Below are 18,983 nucleotides of genomic sequence, written 5' to 3' on the forward strand. Positions count from 1 at the left end.
TCAAAACACAGCAACCTCAGTTAGCCATAATCTGCCATGGGGATTGGCGCTCTGTGGCCGCGGCCCATGTCCTTTAAAAAAGGGTTAATGATATTTAACAATATGCACTCTGACCCTGGTAATTAAAATTAATCTCACATCTGCCAACAAGACCCGCTTCTCATTACTGTAGAATCTCATTAGAAACTGGACCCCAGGGAAGGGTAGAAGCCACCTCCCTTGCTCTGTTTCTTTTTGTTATAAAAAGGACATGTTCTGCTTCATAGTCACAGAAAAATGTCAATTAAAAAAACAGTATCAAGACAGTATATTTAAATGACATAAAAATACAAAAAACAAACAGCAGTAATAATTCATGAATAAATATAATTTGTTAATGTTATGGGCTGTGCAGTTTATTCTTCATTTTAGCCACGATGCACCATTTTATGTTGAAACATGTTATTTTAAAAACGATCAACGTTGTCCGGCTTGCATTCGGACTTTTATTTTGAAATTTGGTTTCGGAAGAACACCGGAAGTTGGAACATGTACGCATGTTAGCCGCAGCCACGTGTGTTTCCGTACTGTCTGTGATAACTTGGCTGTACGACGTGTAACTGCATGACAGTGTTATTTTCTACAGATATATACATGCAATTGTTATACAATCAATTCTAAGTTATTTACAGTTCGCGCGTTGGTCGCTCGGGTGCGTGTCGTCATGTTTTGCTAGCTAATGGTAATGTCACGTGCTGTGTGAGTTAAGACGATCTTTGAGAAAATTATTGCGTTCCAGTCCAGTTTTACATCGTTGCCTCGTAAAAGTCGCTTCCGATCGCTGTGAGTCTTCTGCGCCGTAATGGCAGACGACCTGCTGTGTATCAACATCTCGTCCAGTGCCGCTTTTTTCGGCTCTCGGCTGTCGTCTCGGGACGGACGGGCGGCGGTACGAGATGCTCGTTTAAAAGTATTTATTGGGACGCGTACTTCTACGTGTGACGTGCATTCGTGACAAGTGTCGTCTGGGCTGCAGAAAGCGGGGAAACGGAGAGCAGACGGCGGGATTCGCGAAGTTCCCGGGGCGAAACGGAGGAGAACCCCCGGCGTCCTCGGCCCCCAGAAGAACACCACGCCGAGTCCTGCAGGAGAAGGACGACAGCAACGCTCAGCCGTCGGGAAGTCCCATGTGAGAACCACAGACAGACACCGCGATGGACAGAGAGGACCGGACAGGCCGTTCATTAAGACGTCGTCCCTTTTCAGGAACAATCCGGATGTCCCAGACATCCATAGGTAGGCCGGTCATGATGATGATGATGATGATGCTGTTCCAGGGGTGTGAACTTGATCTGAAGTGTTCATTTAATTTCTTAAGGGACAGTTTCGACATATTTACATTTACAGCATTTATCAGACACCCTTATCCAGAGCGACTTACAATCAGTAGTTACAGGGACAGTCCCCCACATGGAGCAACTTAGGGTTGAGTGTCTTGCTCAGGGACACAATGGTAGTAAGCGGGATTTGAACCTGGGTCTTCTGGTTCATAGGCGAGTGTGCTTTTCAGGACTTTCTGTCCTGTCTGTCTTGTTTTACAGTGTAGGCGGCACGTTTGCAGTAATAAAGTATGGTTTTTGTCATTTCAGTCCTGCTGTCACTCAGGTTAAGGAGAAAGTTTTCACGAGCGACTCCTTTGAGGCGCTGGACCTACACCCACATCTGGTATGAGGTGCTTGTATTCTTCCATTCATGCTTGTTTTTTTAGTTTATTAATATTTTCCTCTTTCCATGTTTCAGTTGGCAACTCTGGACAAGGTGCTTCATGTGACAAGTATGACCAGGTATAGATCTGGATTTTTGTTTGAGTTCTTTAATGCATTTTCTTCTTAGATGTTATAAAAGTATCTGTCCGATTTATGTATATTTTGTTAGTGTGCAGAGACAGACAATTCCAGTGCTCATGGCTGGAAAAGATGCTGTGGTGCGCTCACAAACTGGATCCGGTTTGTTGTCTTTCTGCCTTTCTTTTTCATTTCTTGCTTTGTGGGCTTTCCTAGTGCAGAGCTCAACACAGTTTTTGCCCTGACCTAAGTCACATGGCGCCTGTAAGATTGTGAATTGTTTAGATGGTAACCATTTATGCATTCTGTCCCCATTCAGGAAAAACATTAGCTTATGGTGTTCCAGTTGTACAGTCTTTGCAAGCAGCGGACCCTAAAATAAAGGTAATTTCAATCTGCACTGTGTGTGCTGTGAGTGTCCTTTACATTCGTGGTTCCATACAATAAAGTCTTGTTTTGTTGCAGCGTTCAGATGGACCTCTGGCTGTTATAATGGTCCCTACCAGAGAGGTAGGTTCTGAAATAATTTCACTGATTCAGTGATGTATAATTTTAAAGATTGTTGTGGAATGTGGATTTTGTAAAAATTCAGATTTCCCTGTTTGAACCAAGCCATTGAGAATGTTCCACCATGCACAAAAATTCTAATTCATGTTTATTTTTTAGCTAGCAAAACAGACTTTTGAAATCTTCCAGAAACTTCTCAAGGTAAGGTGATTTATGGAAATGAACCTTGTGCTCATGAATAAATTACATACACGGAAATGAATAATTTGGGGAAATAATGCATATACAGACAAATAATTAGCCAATGGTTTGCAAATGTTTTTAAACCTGGAATTCGTATTCTGACACTAGCCCTTCACCTGGATAGTCCCTGGGGTGCTGATGGGAGGGGAGAAAAGGAAAGCAGAGAAGGCCAGGTAATACCTGTGTACCTGTCTGATTCATTTCTCGTGCTTGACAGTGACCGTGTTAGCCATGTTTTATGATTATTATAGATATGCTTATCTGCTTTGGTTTTACTTTCAGACTGAGAAAGGGGATAAACATTCTGATCTCGACCCCAGGCCGACTGGTGGACCACATTAAAAACACACTGAGCATAGCATTCAGTGCGGTCCGCTGGTTAATTCTAGATGAGGCCGACAGGTGAGCAGGTCCCCATGCTTTAAAGTGAAGTGATTGTCACATGTGATACACAGCAGCACAGCACACGGTGCACACAGTGAAATTTGTCCTCTGCATTTAACCCATCACCCTGAGTGAGCAGTGGGCAGCCATGACAGGCGCCCGGGGAGCAGTGTGTGACCCGTCACCAAGTGGATGCGGCCATGGATTACAGCTTTAATCGGGCCTTAAAAGTTAGACCCAAGCCCAACAATTACAGCTTTTTAAAAGCCTCAACCCAACATTGTTGCAGCAGTTGTCAGCCAACACGACTGTACCAACATGCTTTGTGCGCATTTCACTGCCCCAGCCTCCATTTCGGTGGTAATCAAAACACATTACATGCAGTGATAAATGTACTGGCCCAGTGTCCTTTCTCCCCACTGCCTTTCAGCACCGGGCAGCAGCAAACAATCATCAGGCCGAGACGATAATCGAGTTCGAACCCTTAAAACGCTTGCTCTTTTAATTTTGATTTTCTTCACATTAAATTCTACCTTGTTGAATTGTGCTTCAAACGTCCCGTGTACTGACCTTGAATCACCATTTTTGTAAAATACACTGTCAGATGTTCTCTGTTGATTGTGTGCAGGATTCTAGATCTTGGCTTTGAGAAGGACCTGACCGTAATACTGAACGCCATCAATGCCAATGGACCATCCAGACAGAATGTCCTCCTGTCTGCCACACTCACTGAGGGTGAGGTGCACACACTGGCTGCATGAGACAATATTAGACAACATTACAAATGTACATTTAGAGATGTTGTCTGGTTGTTGAACATACAATGTAAGTATAATTTAGGTGTCATGTTCAATTGGTTTCGTAAAACGGTAGTACTTAAGGCTGGTTGGATATGGGGTGTCACATTCCACTATAATCAAATAATCAATGTTACAATTTGAGGTTCACTGTTGTAACTTGACATTCTGGATGCCTGTGTGTTTGTCTTTTTACCTGTTCATGTTGTTAGTGTGCAAGACCATATTTGCTATACAAAATTAAGAATTTATGTGTTAGTGGCAGAACATGGTCATGGTAATGAAGTGAAATTAAAGCATGGCACTGTTATCAAAAGCATGAGATCAGCTCACCATGTCTCCAGTGTACTGTAGTCTCACTGTCCCTAGGACACTCACATGATGTCTGTGTGTGCGTTTCTGTGTGTAAATGCCCTCTGGGGCGGCACATGAGGGATTAGAAGTCATTACTGCCTGTGGAGGCCCTGTGCTGTGGGCTTATTTTACCATCAGCTGTGCAGGTGGACCTGACAGGTGTTGTTCTCATTCAGAGCCTCGCCTAGTCTCCACTGGATACTCCCACTGGTGGGCACGAGTCAGGGGAGTGGCAGAGGGACTGCCCAGCTAACCCACCATCAGCTGTGTTTTGAAAATGCCTCCTTTGCAGAGACCTGACAGCCATACGCCATCTTAATCTGTCCTGTCTATATGGGGTGGCTCTGATGGGGACAGTCAACTAATCCAAAGTTGTCTCCGCTTCAGGATTGTCCCGACTAGCTAGCATCAGCATGAAAGATCCAGTCAGCATCCAGGTGTCAGAGATCCCTGAAGAAAGCCGAGCCACATTATCCAAAATCACGGTGGCCAAAGCAGAGGACGGACAACAGGCAGACAGCTTTGCCGTGCCTGAGAACCTGCAGCAGCACGCAGTGGTCGTACCCAGCAAGCTGCGCCTTGTCTGCCTGGCGGCATTTATCTTGTCAAAATGTAAGGTGAGGGTCTGCAATAAATGGCATAAATAAAGACAACATTGCATCATAAGACACAAGCAGTGTTCTAAAAGTGGCGCTAAAGTGCAGGGCTGGTTTCCTGGTGTAAGGTTGAAGCATTTACATAAATTGATAGGAAGAAGAGAAACTAACTAAGTTAGTTATCAAGCCCTTATTTCTTGTTTCATCTATTATTTACATAAATAATAAATCCTGACAAGGTCTTTACCTAAACTAGCAATCAAGCCCCATTCTGATTATATACTGTATTTTAATTACCTGCACCCGGTGATGAGTGTCCCAGAGTTTGTCTCCTGGGACTTGAGTCACTTTAGAGTCACATGGTCCAGTTTTAAATGTCTGATTAAATGCTGTTGCTGTAGGTGTCCCAGCAGGAAGGACCAACCCTGGACACGTGAATATTTTGGCTGATTGTCTTTCTGTCTTGTCTGTCCACAGTTTGATAAAGGCCAGAAGCTGATTGTGTTTGTGTCCAGCTGTGAGGTCGTGGAGTTCCTGTGCACGCTCTTCACCACGGTTCTTTGTGGCCAACGGGACGCTTCCACAACGCTCAAGCATCACTCTGCCCTCAACTTTCTCCGTCTGCACGGGAACATGAAGCAGGAGGTGAGGAGGTGTAATTGGCCAGTTGTTTCTCATAAGCATTGCACGATGGGCCCATAAAGTAACTCTGGGTGACGCCAGTGGTAGAGGACAGGCTCGGCATGCCACGAGGGGCGTGGTTGTCCAGGGCCAGCTGGTGGCGAGCAGGCCATGCCCTGTGGCAGTGCCAGGGGAGTTCCAGGCAGCCACTGGCCGTCCTCAGCATTCACCTCCACCTCAGCGATGCTAATGGAGATGAACTGGCCAGCCCATATGGCACTTCTGGGGGAACGGGGCTCTGGAGGCTGGCGTCCAAAGCTGCCCCATTCTCGTTAGATATTAAAGAGGACAGGCCAGAGCCAGAATGTGCCTGTAGAGCTGTTATGGATGTGTTTGGTAATGGGACAGCGCATTCTGGGCCTTCTGTGTCTCCTCCGATGAAGAGGACTGCAGGAGACACACATCTGTTACCGAAATCGGAACAGATTGTGTTCGGCTGACTGGGAAAGAGCCTTTCAGAGAGTTTAGTGATAAGTGTGCACTTTTCTCAACAGTGTGTTTGCTATTTACACAAGATCCAATCCTGCAGTTTTCTTCTTAACTGATACTGTAGAAGTTCTATTTAATGCAAATAGGAACAGGCAATGTTCCCTAATAAATGTATATTTTGTTAAAGGAAGAGGCGCTCAAAACAGCCTCTAGAACTGAGCTCATCCTCAAAATTGTCTGTAATGCAGTGACAGTTTTTAAAGAAATTGTGGTTTTCTTTGGTCTTGAACTGTTTCAAATTCCCAGCCTCATACTTTTGTTTAAACCAAAAACGTAACACTTTCACTACCCTAATAAATCATGAATTTCTTTTTCCCTAATAGGAAAGAATGGACGTGTTTCAGGAATTTTCCCACTGCCGAAGTGGTGTCCTCATATGCACAGTAAGTAATTAAAGGAATATTGCCGCCAGCCTTGGCCCTATACTGGCAGACAGGTTACAGGTTCGGACTGGGTGGACGGACCGTGTGTGTCCCAGCTGTGTGAGGAAAGGGCAGCGGGGCCTGAGGGAGTGCCAGCCTCTGTTATCTTTGGCATCTGTCTAAAAGCTCCCCAGGCTACTGAGACTGCAGCTGCCAGGCCAGGGTCTTAGTCCACAGCCTTGGCCTTCTTGAGAAGCTCACCTCATGTGAAAGGTTGCACAGCGGTGTCTTGTCACCTTCCCTCATTTTTTTTTTTTTGTCCCACATCAAGTAAAAAATCTCTTGTTGAAATACCTATGCCAAAATGATTAAGGGTTTACAATTTATTAAGTTTTTTTTTTTTTTATATTTTAGAGTTTTGGTTCTCTTGTGAATGTATCTTGTTAGGTCTTGAAGCATCAAACATTTCAGATTCAGAATAAACTCAATTTGATTGGCATGCTACAAGAAATGCTACAGAATGACCGGTGTTCTTGAGATTAAACCGAGATGCAAATCGAGATTGGGCAGTAGTGACCCAGTCACTTTGTTGAATCACCCAGTGAATAAATGAGTTGTTTTAATGTGGCTGACAGGCTGGCAGCGTCCGGTGCCGGCCTCCATCTGCACTGGCGGCCGGTACGGTGGCACACACCAGGACGTCCAGGCGGCTCTGTCCAACTGCAGAGTGACGGACAGAAGGGTTCGGCTTCTCCATCGCAACCCTCTGTCCCTCTATCAGTTATTCATAAAGACATTAACAGGGCCGCGTCCCATCAACTATCAGGTGTCTCACCAGCACCAGAGGAAGGATTGGTTTACTCCGCTCACTTTGTTTTGTGTGCTGCTGCTCTGGCCCTGAGCCTGACCTGTCAGTGCAAGTGGGGCGATGAAATGTTAAAAAGCACGGCGAGGGATCACAGGAAGTGACCCTTCTGTACCTGCATCTTACAATTGTCTGTTTTATTCCAAAGGATGTTGCTGCACGAGGGCTGGACTTGCCACAGGTGACCTGGATTGTTCAGGTAAAAAAAAAAGTCTCTTCTTTCCATTCAATTTTGACTTCTTTTGGACAAATGAACACCTTCCATTTTAAAAGATGTTATTGTAAGACTGCTTGTGCTTCACAATATCATTACAAGACATGTAGATCAATACACATCCAGAGCAACCAATTACAGACCCCCTTGAGCAGCTTAAGGTTAAGTGTCTTGCTCAGGAACACAGTAGTAACAGGAAGCGTTTGTGAGTTTTGAGATATGTGTCCTTGTTCTAATGGTTTTGTTTATTAATGGCTGATTTACATCCACAGTACAACCCCCCCTGCTCCGTAGCCGAGTACGTGCACCGCGTGGGCCGCACCGCTCGCATTGGCACCCGTGGCTGCAGCCTCCTCTTCCTCACCCCATCCGAGGTGGCCTACATGGACGTCCTGGCCAGTCACAGTATCAGGTGTGCTGTCAGCATCCCTCCACACTCAATCTGTGCCAGACCGTCCAGGTTCTGGGTTACGGTCGACCGGACAGTTTCATGTAGTTTTATGCCAAAAATTGGGTTTGGTAGATCAACTCAAGTTCAGGTTAAAGTTGAGCTTTATTGTCATTTCAGCTACATACAGGCTAGATGGTACATAGTGAAACAAAACAATCCAGGTGCTACATATAACATTTAAACATAGTTCCGGACTGACATAAAGTTGTACGTGTGCGACAGAGACAAACTGAGCTACAGAAAGTGCAAACGTGATGCAGGCAGTGCAAAAATAACATTGAAGACATGACATATAGCAGAAGAAGTGAAATGAGTGCAATGCAAGGTGCAAAGTAGAAATAATGTGAACATTGCTGTGCGATGGTACAGTGTAATAATAGATAAAACATCCTAAACATAGAGAAGTGTGTGTGTGTGTGTGTGTGTGTGTGTGTGTGTCCAGTCGCCGAGTGTTCAGGTATCGGTGACGGCCCGCGGACGGAACTGTTCCTCTGTTGCCAAATAATTGCGTACATTACTAGAATTATTGCACTAGCCCACAAATAATATATATATATTTTTTTATTTTGGCACCATTCGGTAAGCCTTATGAGGTGCAGCTGAATAAAAATGTCCCGGAAACGAATTGTCCCCCCTCACCTGTATAATCATCGTCTCCTCTGATGATGCGCGGTTTTGGAAGGTGATCAGGCCCATCTTGCCTGCGCTCCAGATCTCAGTGTGCGATCGAGCAGTGGAGAGCGGCGCTGATGGATTACGGAGAAGATCCGCGCAGGCAGCCGGCGAGCACAGCCAGCGAGTGCCATCGCGCGGCATCGTGTCCCGCCGCCGTGAAAAGAGAGAAATCTGACAGACGGAGCGGAGCGCATCTCACTTACCACCACAGTTAATGCGGCAGCGCCTCACCGGACAATTTCTCACACCCGGCTTTTCACGCGGGACCAGAAGCCGGAGGCAGAGATGTTTGCTGTCAGAGAAAATCACCTGACTTTACCTCGGTGTATCGAGGGAAATCGGAGGCTGCGCACACTCTGGGCATGTAGAGAGTTATTCCGCACACAAAAAAGCAAATGAATCCTTCATTTAGATGGACGTGCGTTCTCAGAATATTATATGTGAGAGAGTCTTTCCTCCTGATGAGCCGGCTTGTAATGCACTGTTCATCTCAATCTTTTAAATCCAAAAGCGTGATCAGAACGGTCCAGCCTGACAGAGGTGTTTTAAATATATAAAACATCATCATTTATAACATCATCTTTTGAATGACTATTAAGCACTATTTTCAAATTAATGTCTTACCTTCCACTAGCAAACCAGCCTCACAATTAAAATATTGTGCTAAATGATAATTGCGCTCCAATTGGTGTAATTAGACTGATAATGGCACATTCACGTCAACACGGCTATTGTCTGAATTGGAGTTGCTGGGTTTATAGCATTCTGACTAATAAACACTCCTAATTAGTCATTAGTCAGACGGTGGTTTGTCACTGTATCCCTAATTTCCGACTTAATTTTTTTTTTTTTCTCTGTCTTACAGCCTGTCGGAGATGAAGATGGAGACCCTGCTCTCCGTCCTGATGAAGGACGAGCGTTTTAAAGGTCGAGGGAAGTGGAACAATAAGGTACCAGCTAATGACCACCCCCTCCGACCCACTCTGTCTCTCGTCCCCTCTCTCCACCCCCCTCCTTCTCTTGTACAGTCTCTCTGTTGTCTGCCCACCCCTGAAAGCCCAGCACAATAGAGGGAGAACGCCTCCTAATTCTCAGCCAGCCCTAATCCTCATTTAATGTGCTGCTCAGAGTGGGCGGCCGGCGGGGTGCCCTCTTTAATGCTCTCTCATGGTTACGTCTCAGCGCAGGGGTCAGGAGGTCAGAAATGGCCTGCAGAGACAATATAATAACAATGCACCACACTGGAGCATATGGCTCTGTGTCACTTTACCTGTGTCTCAAAACAACTGAATATTACTGAATTTTATTTCTTGATTTCATCATTTTTTTTTTTTTTTTCCAAATAAACAAGTTAATGTGCACTTTACATCAGGGTTTGTTTTACTGGATATATGATGGGATTTAATTTTATATTTTTGGTAGAATTTGGCAATTCTCCCAAACTCAAAATCTAGTAGCAAACTCAGCAATATATTCCAGTATGAAGGTGTGCGATTTCCTTTGACACTTTATCACTCTTCCAAAAAAAAAAAAAAACCTTTTGTGAGCATATTTTTTTCTTTCCCCATTACTTTACAAAAGTCTGCACAGGCCCTGGAGCAGGAACTTCGCGAGAGAGCTACAGTTCTACAGAGCGACTTTGAGAACGTTGTTCACGCCAGCGAGGATTCGGTGCAAACAGCCAAGAAAGGTTTGTTCCTTCGGCATCACACGCCAAAGGCGGCTTCAGCAGAGCTCCAGCACAGAAACATCTGTGCAACGGAAAAAGAGGGGGGAAAGGGAAGCGAAAAAAAAAAATGTGTGCACGGTTTCTCGTACAGAACTACATCAAAGTCTAAACTAACAGAGAGACTGGGAACGACTGGATGAATTGACCTGCTGGTTCTCTCTTGTGTTTGCAGCACATTTTACTTCCCTTGAAGCGGAAATCGTTTATTTACTTTTATTTCAACAGCTGAAGCTGAATCCATAAAACATTTTTATTATTATTCTACTGGAAGAAATCTGTAAAAATTCTAAAGCTCACCTGGCTTCAGCAGTTCAAGTTTAAAATGGCGAAACCTGGACTGGTTTTAATGGCTTCCTTATTGATTTAAGATGCACTAGTAGTAATAAAACCACACTGACAAAATGGCAGGACTAACCAGTAATTTCTGTTTTAATGTGGAACCTGAACATTGGAAGCCGAAGCCAATTAAATTTGAGAATTTCAGAACACCTGACATCTTAAAGCACAAGCATAATCCATCATGCAGTGGGTGTGTGTGGACGTGTGTGCCAGGCGATCTAGAATTGTTCCTCTCCGTCTGTGTGTGTGCAGCGCTGCAGTCCTTCCTGCGGGCGTACACCACCTACCCCTCCAGCGCGAAGCACATCTTCCACATCCGCAGCCTCCATCTGGGCCATGCGGCCAAGAGCTTTGGCCTCAGGGACGCCCCCCAGGGCTTGGTGACCAAAGCAACAAAGAGACCCGGAGCAAAGGACAAGACCAAGAACAAGGAGAAACGGTATTCTGAACAATTTGCATACTTTTTTTTTGTACACAGCTCATGTGAGTATTTAAAAGAGCAAGAAAATCACAGAACCCCTGTGACCACCTCCAGATCCAGATAATCCAGAGTATAATTATCACAACATTATCACAAAAATCTTAAAGGGTTTCATAGCTGAAAGAGGATAAAGGATCATGTAAGGTATGCTACCTTAATTTATATTATCAATTATAGTGTCACATGACCTGGGAAATTCAGAAGCAAAAACTTCCTGGTGTATGGAATAGTGTAAATTGTGAATTATTTTTCACTGAAAAGAGATTCTATTGTCTATATGTAATGAGAGATCTCACAGTTTACGGAGCTTTTTTTTTTTTTTCTGATTATTCCCCCCCCGTCAGTGAGTATGGCCGACTTGCCAGGTCATGTCCAGCCGCGACCCTGCCGCAGTCATAGATCAGTCTCCATCCACCCTCTCCCCTGAAGCTTTACTAATGCCCTGCCCTCGCCCCTCCCCTCCCAACGTCTCGCCATCCTCCACTTTGGCACGAATCTCTCCTCCGCCTCCCCTCCCGCGTTTTTTCTCCCCGTTACACAAACCATCACATTCTTCAGTGAAGCCCCGTCAGCGGGGAGATAAACAGGCATTCTGCAGCGCCTGGACCGGGCCGATTGCATTCGGAGGTGAGGAGGGTTTGTTCTCCGGCTGGGACCACAGGTGGGCCGGCGCTAAACAAATGGTGGTGGTGGTGGTGGTGGTGTCTGCAACACGCGGGGCCCGCCACAGGCCTCCCTCACCTGACCAATTATTAGTGGTCATCGCCCCCATCTCCCCGAGGGTCAGGGTTCATGCCTCAGCCTGACGGGGGCTTGCCATGACCGCGTCCAGACCGGCCTGTCAGGGCTGTGTGGTCACTCTGTGCGGTGCTAATTAACCGCATTCGAGCTGCATCTCTTCCCCCAGGTCCTCATGGCTCCTCTGTTTGGACAGGGCAATTTCAGCATCATTCGTTCTTGCCTATTATATCAAATCTGGGGCTAATTACACAATCTTCGTGAATATAGACTTAATTCTTGAGACGCTGTCGTCATTTCATCAGGCTACATGGTGGAATCGCTTTTATCCAACATCTGGCCGCGAGCAGCTCTTTGGTACCTTTGTCTGCTGCAGCATAATCTCCTGTCCTCTTTCATCCTTTTTTCTTTTTATACCTGCTCTTTGTAAAGACGCACTTGAAAGTGTCTGCGCTCGGCCGTCTCTCCAGAAGAAAACGTCACATGCTGTTAGGTAGGATCTCCGACTGAATCTGTTGAAGATGTGGTTTTATGGCACGAGCAATTTAATCGAGAGGGAAGAGTTTAAAAAAGGCTTTGACTCGTTCCATCGCACGTCTCTGTTCTTCGGCGCGTGGCTGTCGGCGCGTCGCAGTTCTTCACTAGGATGCCGTCTCTGTTCAGTCATCGGCAGGTCTCTGTTCTGTAAATCAGCCCTCAGATGTTACGGTGGGTAATTTTTTTTACAACACGGGACAAATGCACCAGTGTGTATTCGGCGCGTGTGCGCAGAACCCTGACAGGAAATGTGTTCTGGCTTCCACATCTTAGAGCTTTCGTGGCGGTGCTCTGTATTATGCCATGAAACTAATTTGCCGAGTGAAAAGGACATGAGATGCTGTTTATTAGACTGATCCACCAGCTTGTTTTAATATTATTTATGAGGCCAGCTGGAAGTGTATCGTAGTCCAGGAACAGGGTGGGGGGGCATTGAGAAATGTCTATGACTGAAGATGGATTTCTTTTCCTTTTTTTTTAAAGGCAAGCTAATGAAAATTAAGGAATTTTGAAGGAGACAGGACCTTCCACTCAGTGTTTTGTCACATTTGGCTTTTATATTTCTTGTCTTCTGTTTGATATTAGTGAATTATCCCTAATAGTGCTTTAAAAACTGAGCTCTAAATGTTTCCTGTCAATTTTTTTTGCCTGATTTTTCCGCTGTTAACCTGACTGCTGAGAAATAAAAACATTGCAGTCAGGGGACACTTTCTGGTGATTCATGGCTCACTTGACCCCTGAAGGGCCCCCACTCGATTTTTATCCTGTTCTCAGGCCCGTGTGTCGGGGCTCCCCAGACCCCTTCCTGCGGTGTCGTATTGACTCCTCTCCGCGGTGCGTGTCTGACTCTAACCAGCGATAATTGGCACTGTGACCCGGCGGAGGACCTGCGAACGAGGCCCGCGGAGCGGGACAATGGGACCGGTCCCAGCGGGTTTGCCCCGGCGCTCCTGCAGCACGCACCTAGCATGTCACCCCACAGCTGCGCGCAGCCGACGGGCCCCTAAAAACATCGCCGGCTGTCAGCTGTGACAGCAACCCAATCTCGGGGCCTGACGTCTCTATCAGCGCGGCCCCGTCGCTAAACACACAGTAACTCGGTATTATACGGCCGAGTGGTCCGGTTGTCTGACCTCCCTCCTTCCCTCCCAGCCTGTCAGACTCAGGCTTCAGTACGGAGTCTCTTCTCCTCTCAGTGGAGTCTTCATTACGGGTGTCTGTGGTGCGCACACACACACACACACACACTGTCCATGTCCAGGCAGGAACCCACTAATGAGCTGATTATACCAAACAAACGTAAACATACACAGAAAACACACACACACACACTTTGCCAATATGAAACCAGCTTGCTCATTTAGAAACCTGACTGCAAAAGGTGTGACACACTTCACCACTCACAGATCCGCACAAACCTGCACAGAGCGCCGTGCTGCAGGGAACCGTGGTTACTACCCTCATAAATGTGTACAGCGTGATGCATCATGAATACAGCACATCTATAATACCTGTCTGGTGTGTATTTGGATGCTGATTTTAGTAGTTAACTAAAAAGTTAACTACAATCTAAAAATGTTTTAACTAATCTAACAGCTGCTGAAATATATTTTTATTGGTGTATATGTTTAGTTTGAGGGTTTACAATTTGGTAATAGTTTATTTATAGCGATTCAGTTGAACAAAGACCCTCATTTAACAGCTTGGCAGGGGGGGGGGCGGTGGCTGCACATGCTCCATTGGAGCTATAGGCGTCCCCGCAGAGCGTATTGGTAAACAGTTTAATAACCGGACAACTCTGGGGACTGACCAGTGCTGTGAGGATTAGCCTGGGAACTGACTGTGTGTGTGTGTGTGGGTGTGTGTGGTGAGAAGTGCATCCAGCCTGGTGTCAGAGTTCCCCCGGGGGCTGAAGAGGGTTTCAGAGATATTGATTAGAAACGTATCGCCTGCTTGTACACTGGCACCTGCTGTGGGGAACACGTCTGCTATTGACGGCAGCACGACGGCATCCCTTATCGCCAGATTAAGAGACTCTGGACCCTTCTCTGCTTTTCCTGTTGTGACAGTCATTATTGCCGCTCATTAATCTGCATCACTAAAGATTTGCAATTATGGCAAAGTGCTTGTTTTCTTATGGCCCCCTTAAAGACCCCTGATCTGAATAGAGGTAGCATTATATCTTTGTGTGTTGGTTTCTCTCTCTCTCTCTCTCATTATTTATTTATCAACTTATTTCTTTGCAGTTTTTATAATAAAATGTTGTCTTAAAATCTGTGCCTCTCAGGTCAGTGAAGAAGCTGAGCAACAGAGAGAGAGTGGCCAACCTCCTGCGCTCTGAATATGGCAACGGTGCCACCTCCAACACCAAGAAGAAGAAGAAGAAGAAAATGGGCAGTGATCGGGAGGAGAGGACTATGGCATGAGGATGACTGGTAGATCTTGATGGTCCAAGGAAAGCAGCGGTTGCACCTGCAGTAAAGACCACCAGTGAAGGTCTGCATGGGTCGACTGGTGGACGACTTCAGCAACCTGGCCGCAGACGCCATGAGCTCGTAAAACAAAAATGGGATTTATGGGGACATTTTGTGTGTCCATCAGATATTTGTTCCAGATGTATTTTACAATGTGTGTAACCACAGATGTGCATATTAAAACTAACTGTTTTTAGATTCTAAATAAAAATTGAGTAAAATAATATTATTGTTATTCTTGTTTCAATTTTAAATGATCTTTTAGGCAGTTATAAACTTACATTTAAACTGAATAAGGTTGAATATAGGCCTCAAGAATGGTACGTTTGTAATTTGCATTTAGATTTCACACAATTCTCGTCAATATTAGGGGGAAAAACTCCTATGAAGTTATTAACAAATTCTAAAGATGTCATTGATATTCGGGGTCACGTTGTTATCGACTGGGATGGACTTATTGGGGTACTTCCACATAGTACTCATGACCTCAGGTCCTCACACAGAAAACTTACATGTGTGTAAAAATGACATTTGTTTGCAAGATGAGGAACTTTTTTTCGAGGGAGACACTTCCTAGTCGGTTAAACGAGGCTCTTAATTGTGGATCGTGTGACCTGAACCGACAGCATCCAGGAGTCTGAAACGTGCCACACACACACACACACACACACACACCACGTGTTCCTGCTGCAGCAGCAGATGACGGCCTGATCTAAAGATCAGACTCGTTTAGCGGCTTGCGGAGGTATGAGGAGCCGTGAGGGTGTTGAGTAAAAGCGGCGCTGCACTCGGCGCCGAGTCCCGTCCCGCCGCCGCACGCCCACCAGCTGTCCCGTCACGCCGCGCCGCGCCACGTCACGCCGCGTCCCGCTCGGTCGCCAGCTGCTCTCGCGGTTTTGGCCGAGACCTCCTGACCAACACTTCCAGAAATTTAGAGCCGCGAACACAAGAGAGTAGAAGAGTAAAAAACGATATATATATATAAAAAAAATAAAATAACAAGCAACTTCTTCCATTTCTGTTGGACTTTCGTTTTACTTCAAATATTTTATGATTTAGTAGCTTGAAAAACGGTTTCCTTTGTGCTTTTTTCCTAAAAAATATATTTAATAAAATGTTCTAGATATTTCTAAAACTAAAAATTGTTCTGTCTGGGAAATATTATTTCTTTGAAGTTTTATTTTATTTTATATTGATAACAGTGCATCCTATATTATCTTCGAAATTATTCTATAAAACATTCTCAGAAAAATAAATAATACAAATCGACGCTGAAAACTAAATTAAAGTAACGATTTCTATTGTAGTTTGTAATTGCGCGTGGAAGTTATTCAATAATAATAATAAATCGATATTTTGGATCAAAACATTTTACTCTGTTTCACGAAGATTTTTTTCTTGTCGAACAGTTTGTTATAAAACGAGTAAAACAGGCAGAAAATCAATGTGCTTTATTTTTAAAGAGTCATCACAATGGCTTTAATAAAATGCACTATAATAATAATAATAATAATTTAAATTCGTTGTAACCGTGTGCATTCTTATTATGAGTACTGTTATCATTTTTACAACATGACGAGTAAACTTGGTGTATGTACGTTTTTTCTTCTCCTGTTTTAATGGCGTGGAGAAAAGCGTCCAGCAGCTCCGCCAGTCCGGCCTTGTGGATGAAGAACCGTGCGGCGCGGCGCGGTCCTGAGGAGCTCCGGTCACCGCTGCGGAATCGGACGCGGCAGCACTGCGGTCAGGGACGAGAGGGCCGGCGGCGGCGGCGGAGGTGGCGGCGGAGCGTCGGCCGCGCCCTGGAGGCCGTGGAGGATTCTGGGAAGCAGCGGGCGCTGGAGGGGCGGCGGGGCGGCGGACGGGCCGCGGTAGAGGTACAGACCGGCTGCGGGGTCCAGGCTGGAGACCAGGCTGGGGGGGTAGAAGTAGGGAGACGGGAACATCCGCTGCAGGGCCGAGAAGTTGCCCGCCTCGGCCAGCAGCTCCAGGCCCACTGCGGTCTGGCGCTTCCACTTCGTCCTGGAAAATAAAAAATCAAAATAAATATAGATTTATATCAATATAAAAACATTTCCTTTAAAATTTCTCTCTTGGTTAATAAATCCCCGTCTGTTGTCACTCAGCAGAAAGCCAATTTACGGGTAAATAATTAATAACAGCAGCAATAGTCTAATTACTGAAGTGTAACTAAATTATTCATACAAAATACAGACCTGTATTATTTATGGGTAAATGTTTTTTCTACTTTTTTTGCAGAAAGAATTTGGTGAAATGCCGCTTTTTAAACCCCACACACAAAAAACTCTCTTTTTATATATATATATACGTACATACACACATTTATTATCGGTAATACTGGGACTGTTACTATTTAGTAAAGCTAAAAAAAAATCAGTGTGTGTATATATAGAATATATTATATACTGTTACATACTGAATATACTGTTATATACTACATACTATATATATTGTTACTATTTAGTCAAGCTAAAAAAATCTGTGTGTGTGTGTATACACATACTATATATACATATATATACTATATAAACACAGTCCCGTTATTCCTGATAATAACAGTGATGAGAAAGAACGGCGGAGCGACCTGCGGTTCTGGTACCACGTCTTGACCTGCGTGTCGGTGAGGTTGAGCGACGCCGCCAGCTCCATGCGGTCCTGCACGCTCAGGTACTTCTGGCGCTCGAAGCTGCGCTCCAGCTGGGCGAGCTGGTGGTCGGTGAAGGCGGTGCGGGCCTTGCGGGGCTTCTTCAGACGCGCGGCGGGACTCTCGCGGCTGCTGGAGATCTGGCGCTCCGCCTCGTCTTTCACTGGCGGCGGGCAGAGTTATCATCAGCACCCAGCCTCATAATGTATTATTATTATTATTAATATAATAATAATAATAATAAAAACGCGCGTTCGCGTGATGTAATATGTACGGATGCTCGCCACGAGGTGATGATGAAGACATCATCATCCTCATCATCGTCATTCAGCCTTCATTTCTCGGGGTACTGATGATGATGTTAATAATTATACTGATAATACTACATTTTTATTTGAATTGTTTTAACTACTTATTTTAGTATTATTATTATTAGTAGTAGTACTATTGTTGTTTTTTTTATTATTATTTAACGCGATCACTGTTGTTTCTGCATCGTCAGTACAATTCCCGTCCCGTCGATTAACAACTTTTTTTTTTAACAACTTTTTCACTAATTAAACTCACTTCTTTACTTGAATTTACTTTACACGAACTTCGGCTATTTCATTCCACAAGTTTAAAGCAGAGAACAGAGACATCGCGCCGCTTCTTACCCTTACATTCACTATCCGAGGAGGAATCGCTGTGGGTTTTGTCCAGATAGTCCACGTCCCCGTCGCGCGCGGCGCCCACGCTGCTGGAGTAGGGCGCGCAGGCCGCCAGCGGCTTACAGTCCGCCAGAATGTCCCGGATCAGGAAGGAGGAGGTGACAGTCCGCGGCTGGGAGACCTGCGCGGGCGGCGGCGACGGCGGGGGCGAGCAGTCGCTGTCCAGCTCGGACCCGGGACTCGCCGCGCCCGCGGGGGAGCAGCACTCGTCGGCGGGGCGGTGGGACAGCAGGGAGTCGATCCCGAAACTCGGTCCGCTGGCGGACACCTCCATCATCATCGTCGCACCGGAAACGGGGTCTCAGCAGCGGCGGCTGGGCGGTCCCCTCGTGGGCATGTCCTGCGTCCCGGACCCACTAGAGAGTGAGCAGCGGCATCCTCTCCGGGTCCCGAGCTACATCCTCCTCAGCAGCTCCCACGCGTCCCGCAGGAAGCCCACTTCCCTTTCAGCACCACGGACAGGTCAGGCCACGCGATCCAGCACCGAGCACCCACGGGCGCGCTGGAGCGGCTTTTAAAGGTGTCGCCGGGCGCCCATTGGCTGGACGCGGCTTTGGGGGGGCGGAGACGCGTAAAAACACGCCCCCACCCACCTACACACCGTCCTCTGCCCCCCCCCAACACAAAACTAAATTCTATGTATCTATATCTCACTTATGATGTACATTTAGGCATAATTCCTCAGTTTATCCGAATTGAAGGATTATAACATTATTACATTTCATTTCATGTAATATAGAGGAGTCGGTGAAGATGAACCACATTTTAACCCGTTCTTTTTTATTTGATGTGGATTGAGTATGCTAGAGGAGTAAAGGTCAGAGGTAAATGTAGTAAAAATATGCCGCTGTACACACACACACACACAC

The 18,983-nt window shown here is 45.7% G+C and overlaps 2 protein-coding genes across 3 annotated transcripts; one reads left to right on the forward strand and one right to left on the reverse strand.

Annotated features, from left to right (window-relative positions):
* The first annotated feature begins 512 nt into the window (after positions 1–512).
* ddx31 (DEAD (Asp-Glu-Ala-Asp) box polypeptide 31) lies at positions 513–14,963 on the forward strand. Its single transcript, XM_028997033.1, has 20 exons — positions 513–928; positions 1,016–1,275; positions 1,629–1,704; positions 1,780–1,823; positions 1,915–1,985; positions 2,143–2,207; positions 2,289–2,333; positions 2,490–2,531; positions 2,682–2,746; positions 2,856–2,975; positions 3,586–3,692; positions 4,496–4,725; positions 5,182–5,349; positions 6,198–6,257; positions 7,250–7,300; positions 7,588–7,727; positions 9,307–9,391; positions 10,023–10,131; positions 10,762–10,948; positions 14,553–14,963. The coding sequence occupies exons 1-20, from the start codon at positions 842–844 to the stop codon at positions 14,689–14,691; spliced, it is 2,151 nt and encodes a 716-aa protein (XP_028852866.1). The 5' UTR covers positions 513–841; the 3' UTR covers positions 14,692–14,963.
* Positions 14,964–16,175: 1,212 nt separating this feature from the next.
* Positions 16,176–18,590, reverse strand: barhl1a (BarH-like homeobox 1a). Of its 2 annotated transcripts, none has more exons than XM_028996565.1 (3): positions 18,067–18,590; positions 17,345–17,567; positions 16,176–16,761 (listed from the first exon to the last, which is right to left on the reverse strand). In XM_028996565.1, the coding sequence occupies exons 1-3, from the start codon at positions 18,392–18,394 to the stop codon at positions 16,449–16,451; spliced, it is 864 nt and encodes a 287-aa protein (XP_028852398.1). In that variant the 5' UTR covers positions 18,395–18,590; the 3' UTR covers positions 16,176–16,448. The 2 variants fall into 2 exon arrangements, with proteins under 2 accessions (XP_028852398.1, XP_028852397.1); XM_028996564.1 differs by having other exon boundaries at positions 18,061–18,590.
* Between the last annotated feature and the right edge of the window lie 393 nt (positions 18,591–18,983).

Source organism: Denticeps clupeoides, chromosome 11, assembly GCF_900700375.1.
Source record: "Denticeps clupeoides chromosome 11, fDenClu1.1, whole genome shotgun sequence".
NCBI classification, from domain to species: Eukaryota; Metazoa; Chordata; class Actinopteri; order Clupeiformes; family Denticipitidae; genus Denticeps; species Denticeps clupeoides.

Coding starts and splice junctions, on each gene's coding strand:
- ddx31 (XM_028997033.1), top strand. CDS start 842: ATGGCAGACGACCTGCTGTGTATCAACATCTCGTCCAGTGCCGCTTTT. Junction 929..1,015: donor CTCGGGACGGACGGGCGGCG/GTACGAGATGCT, acceptor TCTGGGCTGCAG/AAAGCGGGGAAACGGAGAGC. Junction 4,726..5,181: donor TTATCTTGTCAAAATGTAAG/GTGAGGGTCTGC, acceptor GTCTGTCCACAG/TTTGATAAAGGCCAGAAGCT.
- barhl1a (XM_028996564.1), bottom strand. CDS start 18,394: ATGATGATGGAGGTGTCCGCCAGCGGACCGAGTTTCGGGATCGACTCC. Junction 17,568..18,060: donor CTCGGATAGTGAATGTAAGG/GTAAGAAGCGGC, acceptor GCCCGCCGCCAG/TGAAAGACGAGGCGGAGCGC. Junction 16,762..17,344: donor ACGTGGTACCAGAACCGCAG/GTCGCTCCGCCG, acceptor TTTATTTTCCAG/GACGAAGTGGAAGCGCCAGA.